This window comes from Schistocerca cancellata, chromosome 4 (genome assembly GCF_023864275.1).
Source record: "Schistocerca cancellata isolate TAMUIC-IGC-003103 chromosome 4, iqSchCanc2.1, whole genome shotgun sequence".
In the NCBI taxonomy this organism is placed as follows: domain Eukaryota; kingdom Metazoa; phylum Arthropoda; class Insecta; order Orthoptera; family Acrididae; genus Schistocerca; species Schistocerca cancellata.
The window spans coordinates 30,928,827-30,948,216 of NC_064629.1; the positions used below are offsets into that span (position 1 = coordinate 30,928,827).

The 19,390-nt window shown below is 43.5% G+C and overlaps 1 protein-coding gene across 1 annotated transcript in view; it reads left to right on the plus strand.

Moving 5' to 3' along the window:
* Positions 1 to 19,390, plus strand: part of LOC126183471 (protein dispatched) — a 188,944-nt gene that overhangs the window by 161,697 nt on the left and 7,857 nt on the right. The window contains exons 10-11 of the mRNA XM_049925483.1: positions 17,882 to 18,080; positions 18,219 to 18,594. Of these exons, the coding sequence (XP_049781440.1) occupies positions 17,882 to 18,080; positions 18,219 to 18,594 (575 nt within the window). The remainder of the gene's footprint in view (positions 1 to 17,881; positions 18,081 to 18,218; positions 18,595 to 19,390) is intronic.

Consider the following 19,390-nt stretch of genomic DNA (forward strand, 5'->3'; position numbering starts at 1 on the left):
CACTATTGGTACATCGGAGCTCCATTTAAGTAATCTGACAATTCAGGGGCTTCCTTTACCAGGATGCAGATTAGCTGGCTGTCTTTCAAGGAGTTCCTTGCAGAGTGGGGGAGTGGCCATGAATGTAAAAAACAGTATTCCATTTGAGTCCATAGACATATAATGGCACTGCACTGAACAGATATTTGAATGTTGTGCAGGGGCAGTTGAATTTAGTGAAACTAAACTTATAATTCTTGTTGTTTATAGGTCCCCTAACTCTGACGTCAGAGCATTTCTGCTCAAGCTAGATAGGGTTCTTCGTTCAATTTATAGGAAGTACCAAAAATTAGTTCTATGTGGTGACTTCAGTATTAATTTTGTGTATGATTGTGCAAGAAAAAGGATGTTGGTAGATCTCCTAAACTCATATGATCTGATGTAGACACTATTTTTTCCAATTAGAGCGCAGGGGAACAGTAACACAGCCACAGACAAAATTTTTATTCATTCTTCATTACGAAATGGGCATTCTGTTAGTAAAAGGGTGAATGGCTCTACAGACTACGATGCACAAGTGCTACATCTACATGATTACTCTCCAATTCACATTTAAGTGCTTAGCAGAGGGTTCATCGAACCACAATCATACTATCTCTCTACTATTCCACTCCCGAACAGCGCGCGGGAAAAATTAACACCTAAACCTTTCTGCTCGAGCTCTGATTTCTCTTATTATATTTTGATGATCATTCCTACCTATGTAGGTTGGGCTCAACAACATATTTTCGCATTCGGATGAGAAAGTTGGTGACTGAAATTTTGTAAATAGATCTCACCGCGACGAAAAACGTCTTTGCTTTAATGACTTCCATCCCAACTCGCGTATCATATCTGCCACACTCTCTCCCCTATTACGTGATAATACAAAACGAGCTGCCCTTTTTTGCACCCTTTCGATGTCCTCTGTCAATCCCACCTGGTAAGGATCCCACAGCGCGCAGCAATATTCTAACAGAGGACGAATGAGTGTAGTGTAAGCTGTCTCTTTAGTGGACTTGTTGCATCTTCTAAGTATCCTGCCAATGAAGCGCAACCTTTGGCTCGCCTTCCCCACAATATTATCTATGTGGTCTTTTCAACTGAAGTTGTTCGTAATTTTAACACCCAGGTACTTAGTTGAATTGCCAGCCTTGAGAATTGTACTATTTATCGAGTAATCGAATTCCAACGGATTTCTTTTGGAACTCATGTGGATCACCTCACACTTTTCGTTATTTAGCATCAACTGCCACCTGCCACACCATACAGCAATCTTTTCTAAATCGTTTTGCAACTGATACTGGTCTTCGGATGACCTTACTAGACGGTAAATTACGGCATCTTCTGTGAACAACCTAAGAGAACTGCTCAGATTGTCACCCAGGTCATTTATATAGATCAGGAACAGCAGAGGTCCCAGGACGCTTCCCTGGGGAACACCTGATATCACTTCAGTTTTACTCGATGATTTGCCGTCTATTACTACGAACTGCGACCTTCCTGACAGGAAATCACGAATCCAGTCGCACAACTGAGACGATACCCCATAGGCCTGCAGCTTGATTAGAAGTCGCTTGTGAGGAACGGTGTCAAAAACTTTCCGGAAATCTAGAAATACGGAATCAACTTGAGATCCCCTGTCGATAGCGGCCATTACTTCGTGCGAATAAAGAGCTAGCTGCGTTGAACAAGAACGATGTTTTCTGAAACCATGCTGATTATGTATCAATAGATCATTCCCTTCGAGGTGATTCATAATGTTTGAATACAGTATAAGCTCCAAGACCCTACTGCAAACCGGCGTCAATGATATAGGTCTGTAGTTCGATGGATTCCTACTACCCTTCTTAAACACTGGTGCGACCTGAACAATTTTCCAATCTGTAGGTACAGATCTATTGGTGAGCGAGCAAGCTATTGTATCAGTGTAATCTGAAAGGAACCTAATCGGTATACAATCTGGACCTGAAGACTTGCCCGTATCAAGCTATTTGAGTTGCTTCACAACCCCTAAGGTATCTACTTCTAAGAAACTCGTGCTAGCAGCTGTTCGTGTTTCAAATTCTGGAATATTCCATTCATCTTCCCTGGTGAAGGAATTTTGGAAAACTGCGTTCAATAACTCCGCTTTAGTGGCACAGTCGTCGGTAATAGTACCATCAGCACTGTGCAGCGAAGGTATTGACTGCGTCTTGCCGCTTGTGTACTTTACCTACGACCAGAATTTCTTCGGATTTTCTACCAAATTTCGAGACAATGTTTCGTTGTGGAACCTATTAAAGGCATCTTGGATTGAAGTTCGTGCCAAATTTCGCGTGTCTGTAAATTTTACCCAATCTTCGGGATTTCGCGTTCTTCTGAACTTCGTATGCTTTTTCCGTTGCCTCTGCAACAGCGTTCGGACCTGTTTTGTGTACCATGGGGGATCAGTTCCATCTCTTACCAATTTATGAGGTATGAATCTCTCAATTGCTGTTGCTACTATATCTTTGAATTTGAGCCACATCTCGTCTACATTTGCATAGTCAGTTCAGAAGGGACTAAAAGGCTTTTGTACTCAAACAAATGTCTCATATAATTGCAAACTATGTATGAAAGCTAATCAAATGGCAACAGAGAGTTTGTTGAACCTCATTAAGGAACAGGAATGGCAGGATGTTTATAGTGCCGACAACATAGGTGACAAATACACTCCTGGAAATTGAAATAAGAACACCGTGAATTCATTGTCCCAGGAAGGGGAAACTTTATTGACATATTCCTGGGGTCAGATACATCACATGATCATACTGACAGAACCACAGGCACATAGACACAGGCAACAGAGCATGCACAATGTCGGCACTAGTACAGGGTATACCCACCTTTCGCAGCAATGCAGGCTGCTATTCTCCCATGGAGACGATCGTAGAGATGCTGGATGTAGTCCTGTGGAACGGCTTGCCATGCCATTTCCACCTGGCGCCTCAGTTGGACCAGCATTCGTGCTGGACGTGCAGACCGCGTGAGACGACGCTTCATCCAGTCCCAAACATGCTCAATGGGAGACAGATCCGGAGATCCTGCTGGCCAGGGTAGTTGACTTACACCTTCTAGAGCACGTTGGGTGGCACGGGATACATGCGGACGTGCATTGTCCTGTTGGAACAGCAAGTTCCCTTGTCGGTCTAGGAATGGTAGAACGATGGGTTCCATGACGGTTTGGATGTACCGTGCACTATTCAGTGTCCCCTCGACGATCACCAGTGGTGTACGGCCAGTGTAGGAGATTGCTCCCCACACCATGATGCCGGGTGTTGCCCCTGTGTGCCTCGGTCGTATGCAGTGCTGATTGTGGCGCTCACCTGCACGGTGCCAAACACGCATACGACCATCATTGGCACCAAGGCAGAAGCGACTCTCATCGCTGAAGACGACACGTCTCCATTCGTCCCTCCATTCACGCCTGTAGCGACACCACTGGAGGCGGGCTGCACGATGTTGGGGCGTGAGCGGAAGACGGCCTAACGGTGTGCGGGACCGTAGCCCAGCTTCATGGAGACAGTTGCGAATGGTCCTCGCCGATACCCCAGGAGCAACAGTGTCCCTAATTTGCTGGGAAGTGGCGGTGCGGTCCCCTACGGCACTGCGTAGGATCCTACGGTCTTGGCGTGCATCCGTGCGTCGCTGCGGTCCGGTCCCAGGTCGATGGGCACGTGCACCTTCCGCCGACCACTGGCGACAACATCGATGTACTGTGGAGACCTCACGCCCCACGTGTTGAGCAATTCGGCGGTACGTCCACCCGGCCTCCCGCATGCCCACTATACGCCCTCGCTCAAAGTCCGTCAACTGCACATACGGTTCACGTCCACGCTGTCGCGGCATGCTACCAGTGTTAAAGACTGCGATGGAGCTCCGTATGCCACGGCAAACTGGCTGACACTGATGGCGGCAGTGCACAAATGCTGCGCAGCTAGCGCCATTCGACGGCCAACACCGCGGTTCCTGGTGTGTCCGCTGTGCCGTGCGTGTGATCATTGCTTGTACAGCCCTCTCGCAGTGTCCGGAGCAAGTATGGTGGGTCTGACACACCGGTGTCAATGTGTTCTTTTTTCCATTTCCAGGAGTGTATAATGATTAACTTCTCATGGTTGTGATTCACAGTCATATAATATTTCTTAGAAGACATTGTAGTCGCCATTGGCTGTATGAAATATTTATTATAACGATTACAATTTCGGCCTTAGGGCCATTTTCGAGTAAGACTGCGAAAGTTACCTAAAACTTAAGGCAACTTTTGCAGTGTTACTTGAAAATGGTCCTAAGGCCGAAATTGCATTCGTAATAATAAATATTTCATACAGTCAACAGTGACTACGATGTCTTTTAAGAGACAAATATAATGCTTTCCTTAACACATTTCTCATGCTCTTTGAGAGTTGCTTTCTGTTAGAACAATTTAAATGGGGTAATAGCAGTAAAAGGCAGCCTGGATGTCTGGCTAGTGGAATAAGGATATCATGTAGAAAAAAAATGGTAATTATATCAAAATATTAAATGTAGTCACAATCAAGCTACAGTAGCTTATTACAAACAGTATTGTAAGATGCTTAAAAATGTTACTAAGAAGCCAAAGAGTTTGTGGTATGCAAATAAAATAGCTAATTCACAGGATAAAATTAAAACCATATGGTCAGTTGTGAAGGAAGTGCCTGGTCAGCAGCACAAAGTCGACTATATAAAGTCGTTTTGTAGTAAAAAGATTTCTGTTACTAATAAGTCAGATATATGTGCAGTATTTAACAATCATTTTCTGAGCATTGCTGGTGAATTAAATAAAAACTATAGGGAATTACATAACTCTTGGAAAATGCCTTTTGGAGACTGGTGTGTGAAATACTCCTCTGTGGTACTGACAAGGAATAGATTGGATCAATAATTAAATCATTGAAGACTGAGGACTCTCATGGATATGATGGAGTGCCTAGTAGAATATTAAAGTACTGTGAAGCACATGGTAGCCCTGTGCTTAGCCATATTTGTAAATTTTCTGTTAAGAATGGTCAGTTTCCTGAACGATTAAAGTATCCAGTAGTGAAGTTACTTTATGGAAAGGGAGAAAGGGATAATTTAGACAGTTTTAGACCTATTTCTATGCCGTCAGTGTTTGCTAAAGTTATTGAAAAGGCTGTATATGTAAGGATAATTGATCATTTTATATCACATAATTTGCTATCAAATGTACAGTTTGGCTTTATAAGCTGTTTAACAACTGAAAATGCTATATTCTCTTTTCTCTGTGAGTTACTGGATGGATTAAACAAAAGGTTTCAACACTAGGCATATTTTTTGATTTAACTAAGGCGTTTGATTGTGTTGATCACAAACTATTGCTCCAGAATTTGGACCATAATGGGATATGGGGAGTAGCTCACAAGTGTTTCACCTCCTCCTTCAACAACAGACAAGAAAAGGTCATTATTCACAGTATTGAGAATGGCTATGATGTGGGGTCTGAGTGGGCCCCAGGTATCACTGTTGGGGCCACTCCTGTTCCTTATTTATATAAATGATATGCCCTCTAGTTTTATGGGTAATTCTAAAATATTTCTGTTTGCTGATGACACTAGCTTGGTAGTAAAGGATGTTGTGTGCAACATTGGCTCTGTTTCTAACAGTGCAGCTCTTGACATAAAGTTCATGGCTTGTAGAAAATAAACTAACGCTAAATCACAGTAAGTTTAGTTTTTACAGTTTGTAACACACAATTCAACAAAACCCGACATTTTAATTTCACAGACTAGGCATATGATTAGTGAAACTGAACAGTTTGATTTCTAGGTGTTCAGATAGATAGTAAACTGTCGTGGAAAGCCCACCACATTCGCGATCTTGTTCAAATACTTAATGCTGCCATTTGCACTATTCGAATGGTATCTGACGTAAGAGATTGTTTGACACAAAAATTAGTCTGCACTATTCGAATGGTATCTGACATAAGAGATTGTTTGACACAAAAATTAGTCTACTTTGCTTATTTTCATTCACTTATGTTGTATGGTATTGTATTTTGGAGTAACTCTTCCCATTCTAAAAGGATATTTTTGGCTCACAAACAGCCAGTTTGGGCAATAATTGGTGTAAGTTTGCGAACCTCTTGTTGACCCTGTTCACTAGTCTGGGTATTTTAACTTTGGCCTCTCTCTATATATTCTTTACTGTCATTTCTTGTTAACAGTGTCACCTTATTCCCAAGAATTAGCAGCTTTCACTCAGTTAATACTCGGCAGAAATCCAGTCTGCATTTAGTCTTGTGCAGAAATGTGTACAATATACTGCTGCATCCACTTTCAGTGAGCTACCACAAGAACTGAAAAATGTTAGCAGTAATCCATGCTCTTTCAAATCGAAACTGGTTTCCTCATGGGTCACTCCTTCTATTCTTTTGAGGAGTTCCTTGAAAAGTTAAGCTGATTCTTATGTTATATTGTTCATTGCACATACTTCAACTTGTGGCTTGATTTTTTTTTTTTTTTTCGGTTCATAAACATTTTATTTTGTCTGTTATTACTTTTATGTTGTAATTTCATTTACTGACACGTTCCATGACCTTGGAGATTTGCTCCTCAATTTGGTCTTACGGAACTAGACATGTAAATAAATAAAACTATAGATTTCGAACCTGATGCACTGCTACCACTGTCATCGTTACAACCATGCTGGAGAGTCCTGTCGACACCCAGCTAAATGTATAACCTGTGGTAGGGATGCTCATGAGGGCGATTGCCTCCTCCTTCTCCTCCTCCTCCTCCTCCTCCTCCTCCTCCCCATTGCATCAACTGCAATGGTGACCATGCCATCTCCTCCCACGATTGTCCCATGTGTCTCAATGAGCAGGCTGTCCAGGAAATCTGGGTGAAGGAAAAAGTGCCTTACCTGGTCGCTTGCATGTTGTTTGCTAGTCGCAAACGCTGTGTTCTACCATCTGGCACCCACAGTACTGTTATCACTACATCTTGCCCCACAAAGGACATGGTCATGCAGACATGCGACGTCACAGTGGTTGTGAAATCGTCCAGCATCATGGTAGCATCACCATCTCCTCTTCCAGCTGTGCAACACGTCACCAAACCTTCGCCTCACGGGATGAAGTCACCAGCTACACAACTGGCAGGCCGGAAAGGACAGAAGGAATATTGCCGTGAAGACTTCCTACATCCCTCCAGCCGATCAACACCTAAGTCTTTCTCTGCTAACTGGAAAGTCTCTTAGAAGTCAGACAAAGGCAAACTGTCTTTTCCTTCACCAACTCGAAGGTCCTCTTCGACAGTGTCGCCACGTGATACCCTCACCTGCCCAACCTCCGTGTTGCCAGTGGACACCACCAACCGCTTTTCCATCCTGGACTCCTCAGGGCGACAGCAGAATAATACCGACACTTCTGCAGACCTCATGGGGCAGGATTCTCCTGCGTCTGTGCCTTGTAGCAGCAAGTCTTTGAAAGCTGGTACTCAGCAGCTGCCGAGGTGACACCCCTTCATTTTTCCTCATCTAGACTCCAATGGAACATTCATGGCCTTCGGCCCAACAAAGAGGATTTATGGCTGCTCTTAGACTCATAGCGTCCACTTGTACTCTCCCTTCAGGAAACAAAATTGCGTCCTCACAGCTGCTTTGAGCTCTCACATTTCGTCCCGGTTTGTTTTCAACTTCCCCCTGAGGTTGGCATTCCATCTCATGGGGAAGTCATGCTGCTCATACAGGATGATATTCATAGTCAACCCATCTCCCTGGCTACCCACCTTCAAGCTGTTGCAGTTCACCTTTTCCTTTCTCACTTGACCATTTCCATTTGTGCTGTTTACGTCCCTCCGTTGTATGATGTCACCAGGGCAGACTCCGTCCATCTTATTGGGCAGCTACCCAACCCCTTTCTGCTACTCGGTGACTGATGCGCAACATACCCTTTGAGGTTCCAGAAAATTTCCAAGAGGTGCCCTCTTGGCTGACCTCCTTAATCAACTTAACCTCTTCTGCCTTAACACAGGAGCACCCATACTTCTTTCAGACTCCACACACACCTGTTCCCTTTTGGACCTATCCTTGTGCACTGCCCAGCTTGCCCATCATCTCAAGTGGTCCGTTCTCTGACACCTACATGAGCGACCACTTGCCGTGGGCTGTCCGTTTGCTGACTCCTACCCCACTTCCGTACACACCCAAATAGCAGCTTACTAAGGCCGACTGGAGGCTTTACTCCTCCCTGATGTCCTTCGACGAACAACATTTCCCCAGTTGTGATGCCCAGGTGGAATATCTTACAAACATTATCCTAACCACCGCAGAATGTTCCATTCCTCACACATCCTCTTTACCACTCAGTGTCCTGGTCCCTTGGTGGACTGTGGCACTGGGACGTGCTCTCCGTGTTTTTAACCATCATCCTACAATGGCAAACTGCATTCATTATAAACTGATGCATGCACAGTGTCGTTGTGTTCTTTGAGATAGCAAAAGAGCTAGCTGGATTTCATTCACTAGTTGTTTAACAGTGCCAGTCCCTCTTCTATTGTGTGGGCAAACCTCCAACAGCTCTCTGGAACCAAGATCCGTTCCCCAATTTCCAGCTGGACAGTAATAGACAATGTCATCCAGGACCCAGTTGTTATTTCCAACACCTTGCGCTGCCATTTTGTGTAGATTTCGACCTCATCCAACTATCACCTTGCCTTCGTCCCTCAGAAACTAGCGGAGGAGGCTTGGGTGACTGTGAGTGCTACAATGCTGCCTTTACTATGAGGGAGCTCTATTGTGCTCTCACTTCATCCCTATCCTCCACCCCAGAGCCAGACGCTGTTCGCATTTAGATGTTGCAGCACCTTTCTCTTGCGGGCAAGCACTTTTTGCTTAATATGTACAACCACATCTGGGCAGAGGGCATCTTTCCCAGACACTGGCGTGAAGCCACTGTCATACCCATACCTAAGCCTGGTAAGGACAAACACCATCCTTCAAGCTACAGCACCATTTCTCTCACTAGCTATGTTTGCAAGGTGATGGAACGTATGATTCATGCCCGGCTGGTATGGCGGCTCGAGTCTTGTGATTCACTAACGAATGCGCAATGTGGATTTCGAGCATGGCGTTCTGCAGTTGACCATCTCGTCACTTTGTCCACCCATGTCATGAATGGTTTTCTGCAGAAATCCCAAACTGTGGCTGTGTTTTTCGATTTGGTCAAAGCTTACAACACCTGTTGGAGGACTGATATTCTCCGTACTCTCTACACGTGGAGCTTCTGTGGCAGCCTGCCCTGTTTCCTTCAGGAATTTTTTAAAGACAGAGTATTCAAGGTACATGTGGGTTCTGCCTTGTCGGACACATTTATTCAGGAAAATGGTGTGCCTCAAAGTTCCATCCTGTGTCTTACGTATCCTAAATGGTACTCCCTGGGGCGCATATCGAACCATCCTCCTCTGTTTGTACCGGTCCCATGTCCATTCGAAACTAGACTGTGTGTGTTTCGTTTATGCAGCTGCATGTCCGTCCGTATTACACCATCTCAATACTATCCACCATTGTGGCATCCATTTGGCCTTTTACACTAGCCCGGTTGAGAGTTTGTAAGCAGAAGCTGCCCAACAACTGCTGTCGTATCACCGTGACTTTCTCCTCAGCAGATATTCATGCCGTTGGTCTGCCATGCAAGGCCATCCATCCTATGCCTCCTCCTGCCTCCGCCTTTGAGGACTCATTTGATCGTCAGTATGGGGTGCATCCCTCTTCTCTGTTATGTCGTGGAGTTCGCTTTCGGCTCCTTCTCTGGCAGCTTTTCCGGTGGGTATGAACCCTTCAACACCGTGGCTTTGAGGTTAACTTCACACTTCCTGCAACTTTCCCAGTGGGTGTGAACCTTTCACCACCTTGGTTTCATGCAGCAGCCCATGTTCACCTTAGCCTTCATTTGCTTCCTAAGGACACTGCTCCAACATCACTCTATCATCTTTAGTTTCATGACCTTTGTGTGGCATTTCGCAGTAGTACCTTTGTGTACACTGATGGCTCTCGAACTGACCATGGTGTCGGGTATGCCTTCGTCATTGACGTCGACATTTTTCGATATCGGCTTCCGGAACAATGCTCAGTAATTACAGCAGAGCTCTTCACCCTCCATCAGGCCGCACAGTACATCTGGTGACACGGGCTTTTTATTTGTGTCATCTGCTCAGGCTCTCAGTGCTCTTCAAAGCCTCTATGTGCTGCACACTGTCCATCCCTTACTGCAACTGGTTCAGGAAAGTTGTTACTTGCTCACTCTTGATGGAGACACTGTGATGTTTATGTGGGTTCCTGGTCATGTTGGTCTGATAGGAAATGAAGCTGCTGACGTTGCTGCCAAGGCTACAGTCCTTGTATCTTAACCCACTAATTCTTATATTCCCTCCGATGATGTCTGTGTTGCCGTCTGTCAGCAAGCAGTGTCACTGTGGCATCACTACTGGTCCTCCCTTCATGGGAACAAGCTCCGGGTTATTAAGCTTTTCCCATCAGCTTGGATGACCTCCTCTTGGGCCTCTCGCCACGAGGAGATCATTTTAACAAGGTTACGTGTTGGGCATTGTCTCTTGAGACATCGCCATTTGTTAAGTGGTGCTCCCCCACCACTTTGTGCACAGCTTTCGACTGTCTGTCATTTCCTGATGGAATGCTCATTTTTCAGCTGCTTACATTCCCATTTGTGTTTGCCGTCTGAGTTATCGGCTGTTTTAGTGAATGACACTAAGACTGTCGACCACGTTTTACTTTTGATCCTTCATAGCAATATGGCAAAGGCCATTTAATTTTTGTTCTGGACCTCCGTCATTCTATGGTGTATTTTATAGACCTTTCTCCACATTCTTGTTTTTAGCTGTCTTCTCTTCCATCGAATAGGATGGACGTGCAACAGTTTTTAACTCCTGTCCTTTGTCTTCATATTCCACAGTTTTGATATGGGCGCATATGACCGTAGTTGTTTTTGCACCCTAAAACAAAACAAAACAATGATCATGATCATCATCATCATCATCATCATCATCATCATCTTCTTCTTCTTCTGCAGTGTGTTAACGGAGTTTTCTGTCACTTCAGTGTGCATGTGGGCAAGTTTGCTGGGCATATAATGTTAGCTATTAGGTACATAAAAATAAACTTGCTGCATTGTAGAAACAATGCTTTTTTTATTCTTGTTTTACTCTGTCAGGGATATCCCACAGTGTGTTTGGCTTACTGTGTTTTGATGTAGTTATTAATGGATAGTGGTTTTGTAGTGACCTTACACAGACTCCACAACCAAAACAACGTTCCCAGGTTGACATAAAGCAATATCAACTTTATTTTAACAAACATAAAAGTCTTGCATCACATAAAATTAACTATTGTAACTAATTGTCTGAATAAAGAACATAAAACTCTTCTGAAATTATGTGAACTGTTTCTGGAGTTTGTGACAAATGGACAACTCTAGACCTTATATATCTGGTGTGGACCACTTTGACTGTTGAATGAAATTAGAACAACTTCTGAGTACAGACAGATCAAAAGGGAATTGATATCTGCTAACCACAAGCACTAAGTTCAGTAAGCTGGCGAATACAGAGTCCTTGCACCTGAGTACACAGAGGCAAGTGGACTTACGTGTCCTGATACAGCACCTCTCCCCTCCCCAGGTGAAGAGACGTTTGATCATTTCAACATCTCGGAAGTGAGTCAGAGGCGTCCGTTGCAGGTGGTCACCCTGAACCCTCCCTGTTGATGTCCAATGGGACGGGAGCTGCTTGTCTCCTTGTTGTGGATGTCAGCATTGTGCTGACCAGAGGGCTCCAACTGCTAAATTTTGTGGTGCTGCGGCAGTAGATCAACCCTCTCGGAACCCGGATGATGGATGCCTGGAACAAAAAGACTGGTGGAGTACCTTGGTCCTTTTGAGGGTGAAGCTGACTAATGTGCCTGTGAGCCATGGCTGGTCTGGGAGCCAGATTACTACTACGGCCTGACCCAAGTGCTTAATGACCTGCACCGGGACCCACCAATGTGTACCCAGTGGCACAACCCTTGTCCCCACATTGTTATGAAAGTGACACCAATGTAGCAGTGGCCCTGATAGACAGTCATTGTGGGCCACCGGTTTGGCTAGAGAACTCAGTTACTGACTGTGTGGATGCAAACATGCATTACCAATGGCGTGAATGCAGTGTTTGTGTGAAAACACTCTCCTGGAGAGTCACTGGAGCCTGCATCCTGTCCAGCCAGCAGTCGAGAAGATGCTTTGGAACTAGAGTGTTGTGTTATGGAGCAATCCTGAACATCAGACATAGGGGGACTCAACCACTTCCAAATGTAATTTGTTGAAAAGATCCAATGCCAAAATTTTCATAGCTCTTTTTGTTGAAACTACCTAGACATGAGCCATAAAAGGCAATCCATGATACTGTATGGTGGATCTAAATCATCATTATACAGTAATGTTATTGTTACTGTAATTCTTCAACTGTTTGGCAAATGGTTGAAGCGGCTGCGACCCCAGCTCCTTGTAGGTAGGCACATTGGTAATTGTTGTGAAGGTTCCTATGTCAGTGTGGAACTTGACTAGAATGGTGTTAATTTGTAATTCCAATGTCAGCGTATTGGTCAACCTGTGTAACACTGGCTGAACTTGGAGAACGTTCAGACCTGGCCTCCAAACATCAGTTTCAGTATCCAAATCTATATCCCAAAGGCGCATGTTATCTAAGGTCGTTTTGTTGGTGGAGTTACATCTTCCATCTTGTGTCCCAGTTTGCAACAAAATGTACATTTTGCTTTTCTGAAATAGCACTGTTACCATTGGTGAGAGAGTAAACAATTGCTGCAGGACTGCAACTTCCTGAAAACCCAGTCACTCAAATTCTCTGGATGGATAGTGTGGGGGTAGTTGTGTTCTGAGAACCTGTGCTTCCTGAACATTATTGGCGCAGCCAGTGCCTGCATGCTGGACAAGTTGAAAACAACTGATATGGCTCTCTTACAGCTGCAAGGATCGCATTGTCTGTTAAAATGCTCGAATGAACAGATGATGAGCTGACAACGAGGTATCACTGAGTTTTATCAAATCCTTCCAATGTCCCTTGTCCTGTTAATGTACAAGGATCATGTGTCTAAACAAAATGTCACTATAGGATTGTTTACATTTCAAACTAGTGCACTGGAAATGACAGTCCTGAGAAAGATCCTGTAACTGCATTTTACATTCTTGGTACATTTGACAATCCTTTTTGTGACAGCTAAAAAAATTTGTGGCAAGCAGTTGCCACATGTATCTGGGAATCACAATATCACCTTAAGACGGTTGTACAGTAAGTCAAACCCCATGTTTGATCTTGGGGCTCAGCTATTAGAGGAATCTATAAACTTCAAGACATGAATAGGCTAATAAAAAGACCTGTTGCTGGGTATCACCTCAGATTGCCTGTGGGGAAATGCAGTTTCAGCCAAGCAGTGTAATTTACCCAGGGTTCCATCTTCTTATCAAAAGCAGGAATGGCAGTGACACTGTCTCGATTCCTTTTACCGTTTAGTTGATCTGTGAAAGTCAGTTGGATACTTCTGGTGGCATGTTGATGCCAGCTAACTTCTCGAACAGTGGTACATGGGTGTGCTGCATCACTTGCTGTGACTGCTGTAATGTCTGTGTTGAGAGCGGCTGTACTGAAAGGAGAATTGAACATCAGAACACCAGTTACATGATACAAAATCTTGTGGAAAACTGTCCTGAAATCACAATTTACTTTCGGAATTGTCACAATTTGTATAACTGCCTTTACTGAACACCTTTTCACCAATGACTGTAGTGACCTTAAGCTGGCTCCCCAGGAAAAAAAATTACCAGGTAGATATAAAACAATATCAACTTTATTTTAACAAACATGAAAGCCTTTTTTCACATAAAATCCACCGATGTAACTAATTGTCTGAACAAGAATTATTAAGAGCTTTTGAAATTATGTGAACTGAGTCTGGCGTTTATGGCAAACTGACAACTCTAGAACTTAAATGTCTCATGTGGAGCATTATCACCATTGGGTGAAATTAGGATAAATTCAAAATACAGATGGACTACAAGGGAATGGCTGTCAGTTAATCGCAAGTACTCAGTTCAATGAACCAGCGAATACAAACTCATTGCACCCAAGTCCAAAGAGGCCAAGTCGTAGAGGTGGAGGCTCATTGCTGACCGATAGCTTACCATTGTTGAGGTGAAGGAATGAAAGCATGCTCTTTTTAAATAATAGAAAAAAATTTCACCTTGTAGAGGCAACAGAGAGAATTTGACAGGACCCCTGTAAATTAGTAATGCTTTACATTATCGGGAATAGAGAATGTGATTTAATGTAATTCATTAAAATTTACCTTCACTCCCTCATCAGTTTTTTGGAGTTCAATCCAATGGATATCCGGCACATCCAGTTTTTTCCTGACCTCTGGGCTGTCACGCAGGGTACCTTAGTGTAGCTGGCCGCAATCTCTTTAACTCATTGGGTCGACACTTTGCTGAGATTTCTAGCTCTTCTAATTACCCACCAGACTTTCTCTCAAAGGAACGGGTAGCAGAAGAGCAGCCTCTTGCTTTTTCCTCTCAAGATCGCGAAAGCTATAATGCTGTTTTTTCTATGTGGGAACTCAGACATGCACTCTCCTCCTCTCGCCCTTCTGCTCCAGGACTGGATGGTGTCCACGTCCAAATGTTACTGCATCTATCATGCCCTAGTCTGTGCAACCTCCTTCACCTTTATAATCGACTTTGGGTCGACAGTACCTTTTCCAGAAGATGGCGGGAAGTTATCATCATTCTTGTTCCGAAACCTGGAAAGGTCAAACATCTCCCCTCCAGCTCTCACCCAATCTCTCTCACAAGTAGTGTTTGTAAGGTTTTGGAGCGTATGGTAAATCGCCATTTAGGCTGGTGGCTGGAGTCCTGAAACTTTTTAACAAGTGCCCAATGTGGCTTCCGAAAGTATCGTTCTGCAGTTGACCATGTTGTTGCTCTCTCCACTTATGTCTTGAACAATTTTCAGGCATCCTCCGCACACTGTTCTCATGGGGCTTTCAAGGTCAGCTACCCCTTTCCATCCATGAATTTATGACAGAGCGCACATTTAAGGTGCGGGAGAACACTTCTTTATCCCGTACTTTCTCCCAAGAAAGCGGGGTGCCCCAGGGCTCCGTGCTAAGTGTTGTACTATTTGCCATCAGCATAAATCCAATTATAGATTGTCTCCTTCCCGCTGTTTTGCGGTCCCTCTTTGTCGATGATTTTACAATCTACTATAGCTCTCAACGGACCAGCCTTCTCGAACGACATCTTCAAGGATGTCTTGATTGCCAACACTCGTGGAGCATCGAAACTGGCTTCCAATTTTCTCCCAGTAGGACTGTCTGCATAAATTTTTGGCGTCATAAGGAGTTTTATCCGCCTTTCCTACATCTAGGCCCTGTTGACCTTTCTTTCGCAGACGTTGCCAAATTCTTGGGACTTAGGTTTCACAGAAAACTTTGTTGGTCTTCCCATGTTTCATATCTTTCGGGTCACTGTCTAAGCTCCCTAAACACCCTCCGTGTTCTGAGTGGTACCTCTTGGGGAGTGGACCGGGTGGTACTCCTCCACCTATATCACATGTTAGTGCACTCAAAATTGGACTTTGGAAGCATAGTTTACTCCTCTGCATGGCCGTCTATTCTTTGGCGTCTAGATTCTGTTCACCACCATGGATTGCGTTTAGCATCCAGAGCTTTTTACACTAGCCCCGTGGAGAACCCTTACACTGAGACTGCTGAACCTCCGCTGTCCAATCTCCGAGCTGTCCTTCTGAGTCGTTATGCTAGTCATCTGTCTTCCATGCCTGCTCATCTGACCTATGCCCTTCTTTTCGATGCCTCCTTGAAATTAGGGTATGCATGTGGCCCTTCCTCTCTACTACCACCAGGAGTCCGCTTCCATCAGCTGCTACATTCACTTTCCTTCCAATTTCCTAAAACTTTCTTGACAAATTGGAGTGCGGCGCCACCTTGGCTTTGTCCCCGGACCTGCCTTCTCCATGATCTTTGACAGCTTCCCAAGGATAGTACCTTCCCTATAGTTTATTGACGGGCATTTGGTGCTCTATACGCACAAATGGAGGATGCCACATTTATTTACACTGACATCTCCAAGGCCGCCTTTGGTGGCAGGAGTGCCTATATTGTTGACAGCACCCCTATTAGATTTTGGCTTCCTGACCAGTGTTCTGTTTTTACTGCGGAGCTTTACACTGTTCTCCAGGATGTCCAATACATCCGTTGCCATCAGCATGTGCAGTATATTATATGCTCGGATTCGCTCAGCTCTCTTCTCAACCTCCAAGCTCTTTATTCCGTCCACCCTCTGGTCCACTGGATTTAGGACTGCCTCCACATGCTCCACTTGGGGGGCATCTCTGTGGCATAACTGAATCCCTTCGCATGGTTTCCTTTGCCAATCTGTAGAGCATTTTATGCCGCTGTGTTGCTCTTTTATGGCACATACATTGGTCTGCACTTCAGGATAATAAATTATGGGACATAAAACCTCTTCCCTGTGCTTGGACCTCTTACCACCAGTTGTCGGGAGGAGGTAATTTTAACTAGACTCTGGACTGGGCACTGTCTTTTTAGCCATCGACATCTTTTAAGTGGCGATCCTCCCAAGCTTTGTCCCCACTGCTCTCAATCATGGACGGTGAGACACCTTTTACTTCAGTGCCCCTATTTTAATCCGCTACGTGCCTGTTTACAGCTGTCGCCTGATATATCTTCCCTTTTAGCAGATGACTCATGCTCAGCTTATCGTATCATTGAGTTTACCGGTGTTAGTGAGAAGACATCGGTCATCTGAAGCTTTTTTTCGGGGAAAACAACCCCCCTTCAATAGCACTTTTTTAAGATTTCCTTCTGTTTTTAGTTTTCCTCCTTGAGTTTCGCTCCCATTGCTGATGATTTAAATTCCTGTTTTTACGTTTTACTAAGCCACACAATGGACATTTATGACCATAGCTTTTTTGTGCCTTAAAACCATAATCTAAAAAATAAAAAAAATCTAACAGTTGTAATGAGAACAGCAATGAAATTTCGTACAAGTTCCAGAGGACAGTCAGGACAGTGTACACAATACAGTTCACAATTAGTTCCTGAGAGCATAGTCCAAGTAATTATTATGATGAATGTACAAAAGTAAATGAGAGAGAGAACTCTGTGCTCCAGGGTTATATGATGTTTGTTTGTTTATTGGTAAACAGTGATGGCATCGATCATTGACGGTGCATGTAGGCCACAGTGTGGTGCTGTCATCTGATGATTGATTGTGCCGCCACCTCGTGGCCAATGACATGCTGCCTGGCAGTGGCAGGGGCAGGTTGAATAGTAACAGCTTGCCTCTGGCACATGCTTCTACAGTGTTACCACATTGGCTTTCAGCTACCCACTTGTTAAGGCACAGTCAAACAGAGAGTAGGTTAGCACCTCGAGCAACGTACATTGTTGTCTGGTGCAGTAAATGATACATAGATGCAGGTGCTTAAACCTTGAAGTGAAAAATGAAGAAGAAGAAGAAGACGATAGACTGTTAGCCGAGTTCAATACTAGATCATTCATATACACCACAGTGATTGAACACAACAAAACCCACCAAAAAATCAACTTTATAACAATGAAGATTAACACGTGAGCAGACTTCAGATTCTATAGTTTGTACTTACAAATTTACTTACAGATTTACTTTATTGTAGCAATGCAATGTGTTTAATTTTGCAGTATTATTCATGCTGAGCTACAATGATGTATCTTCCAGGTATTGGGGCTGACGATGCGTTTATATTCTGCAAAATGTGGCAATGTATTAAAGCAGAGAGAAACAGCTGGACAGTGGTGAAATTAATGGAGGAAGCATTGTCTAATGCGGCACTATCAATGTTTGTAACATCTCTTACAACTGCAGCTGCTTTTTACACCTCGTGTGTGAGCTACATAACAGCAATAAGGTGTTTTAGGTGAGCATTGTCTCAGTTTTTATTGTTACTAAACTTCATTATGTTGAAGTCATGATTCTAGAGAATTCTTGTTTAATGAACATTTATCTTTGGAATGTATTAAAATGTCATTAATGTTTTTGTGGTCTTTTGTTTCAGTATTTTTGCAGGCACTGCAACATTGGCAAATTTTGGGATGATGGTTACTTGGCTACCTGCTAGTGTTGTGGTGTCAGAATACTGGTGCTGTAGATCTAGGTTTCCCTTTCGGTGGCTGAGATCAGAAAATGTGTGTTCCTGTGGTGGAAGATTTTTGTCTTTTGACAAACTGGTCGTTACAGTTGTTTTGAAATTTAAATACATGTGGCTCACAATGTTAGGCATTTTGGCGTTAATAAGTGTTGTTATTGTATTCTGGTGGCCACGTTTTAGTCTTCCAGACACAAGAGACTTCCAGCTGTTTGACAGCAGCCATCCATTTGAACAGTATGAGTTGTACTACTCAGAGAAATTCCTTTTCGAAAGAATTAACAAGGTAAGCAGATAACTGAATGCTCTTAATTTATCTATCATTGTAATTGACCAAGTAATATGTATTTTTAACCAGAGACTAAAACTGAAATAATAAACTTTTGCTCATTATTGTGAAACAAGTTAAAACTACCAGGCACAAGCAACTGTGCAATCCAGTTATACCCCACAAACTAATTGGAAGGTTCAACTTGCCTCTGTTTCCTCTCCATACTTTCCAAACTCCAGGGAGCCTCTCCTATAATGCCGTATGACTCCCATAGGACAAAGGTTATAACAGGCAGTTCAATTTAACCAGAGCATCAGGTTGAATATTTTGTGTATAATTCATAAACATTTATGGACAAATTTATCTATGTAGCTATAGATTCCACCACAACTTCTCACTTAGTCATTTGGCAACACAATGGATGGAATATGTGTTTGTTGTTTTCATGAAGTACTTGTCTACACCTGTTTGATCATTTTATCCCTATTTATATTTTGGTTTCATCATTTAGCCATCTGCAAAAAGTGTTTTTTTAATTTTAACCTGCAATAGGAATACAAATTTTGGAAACTGTCTAATGACAGTAATAATGAATGAGTTTATTGCACCCTGTGTACCAGAGAATTTTCTGTTGTACATAAAGGAAAAGGTGATATTAAAGATCATGCAAAACAGCTAAACGTAGGAGTGTTATTAATGCTACTGCTTCACCAGACTTTTTTAAAACCAAAGATGGGAATAACGATTACTATGCTGCCAAAGAGGCAATTTTTAAGGTGACAAAAGACAGATATTTCATTTTTCAATATTT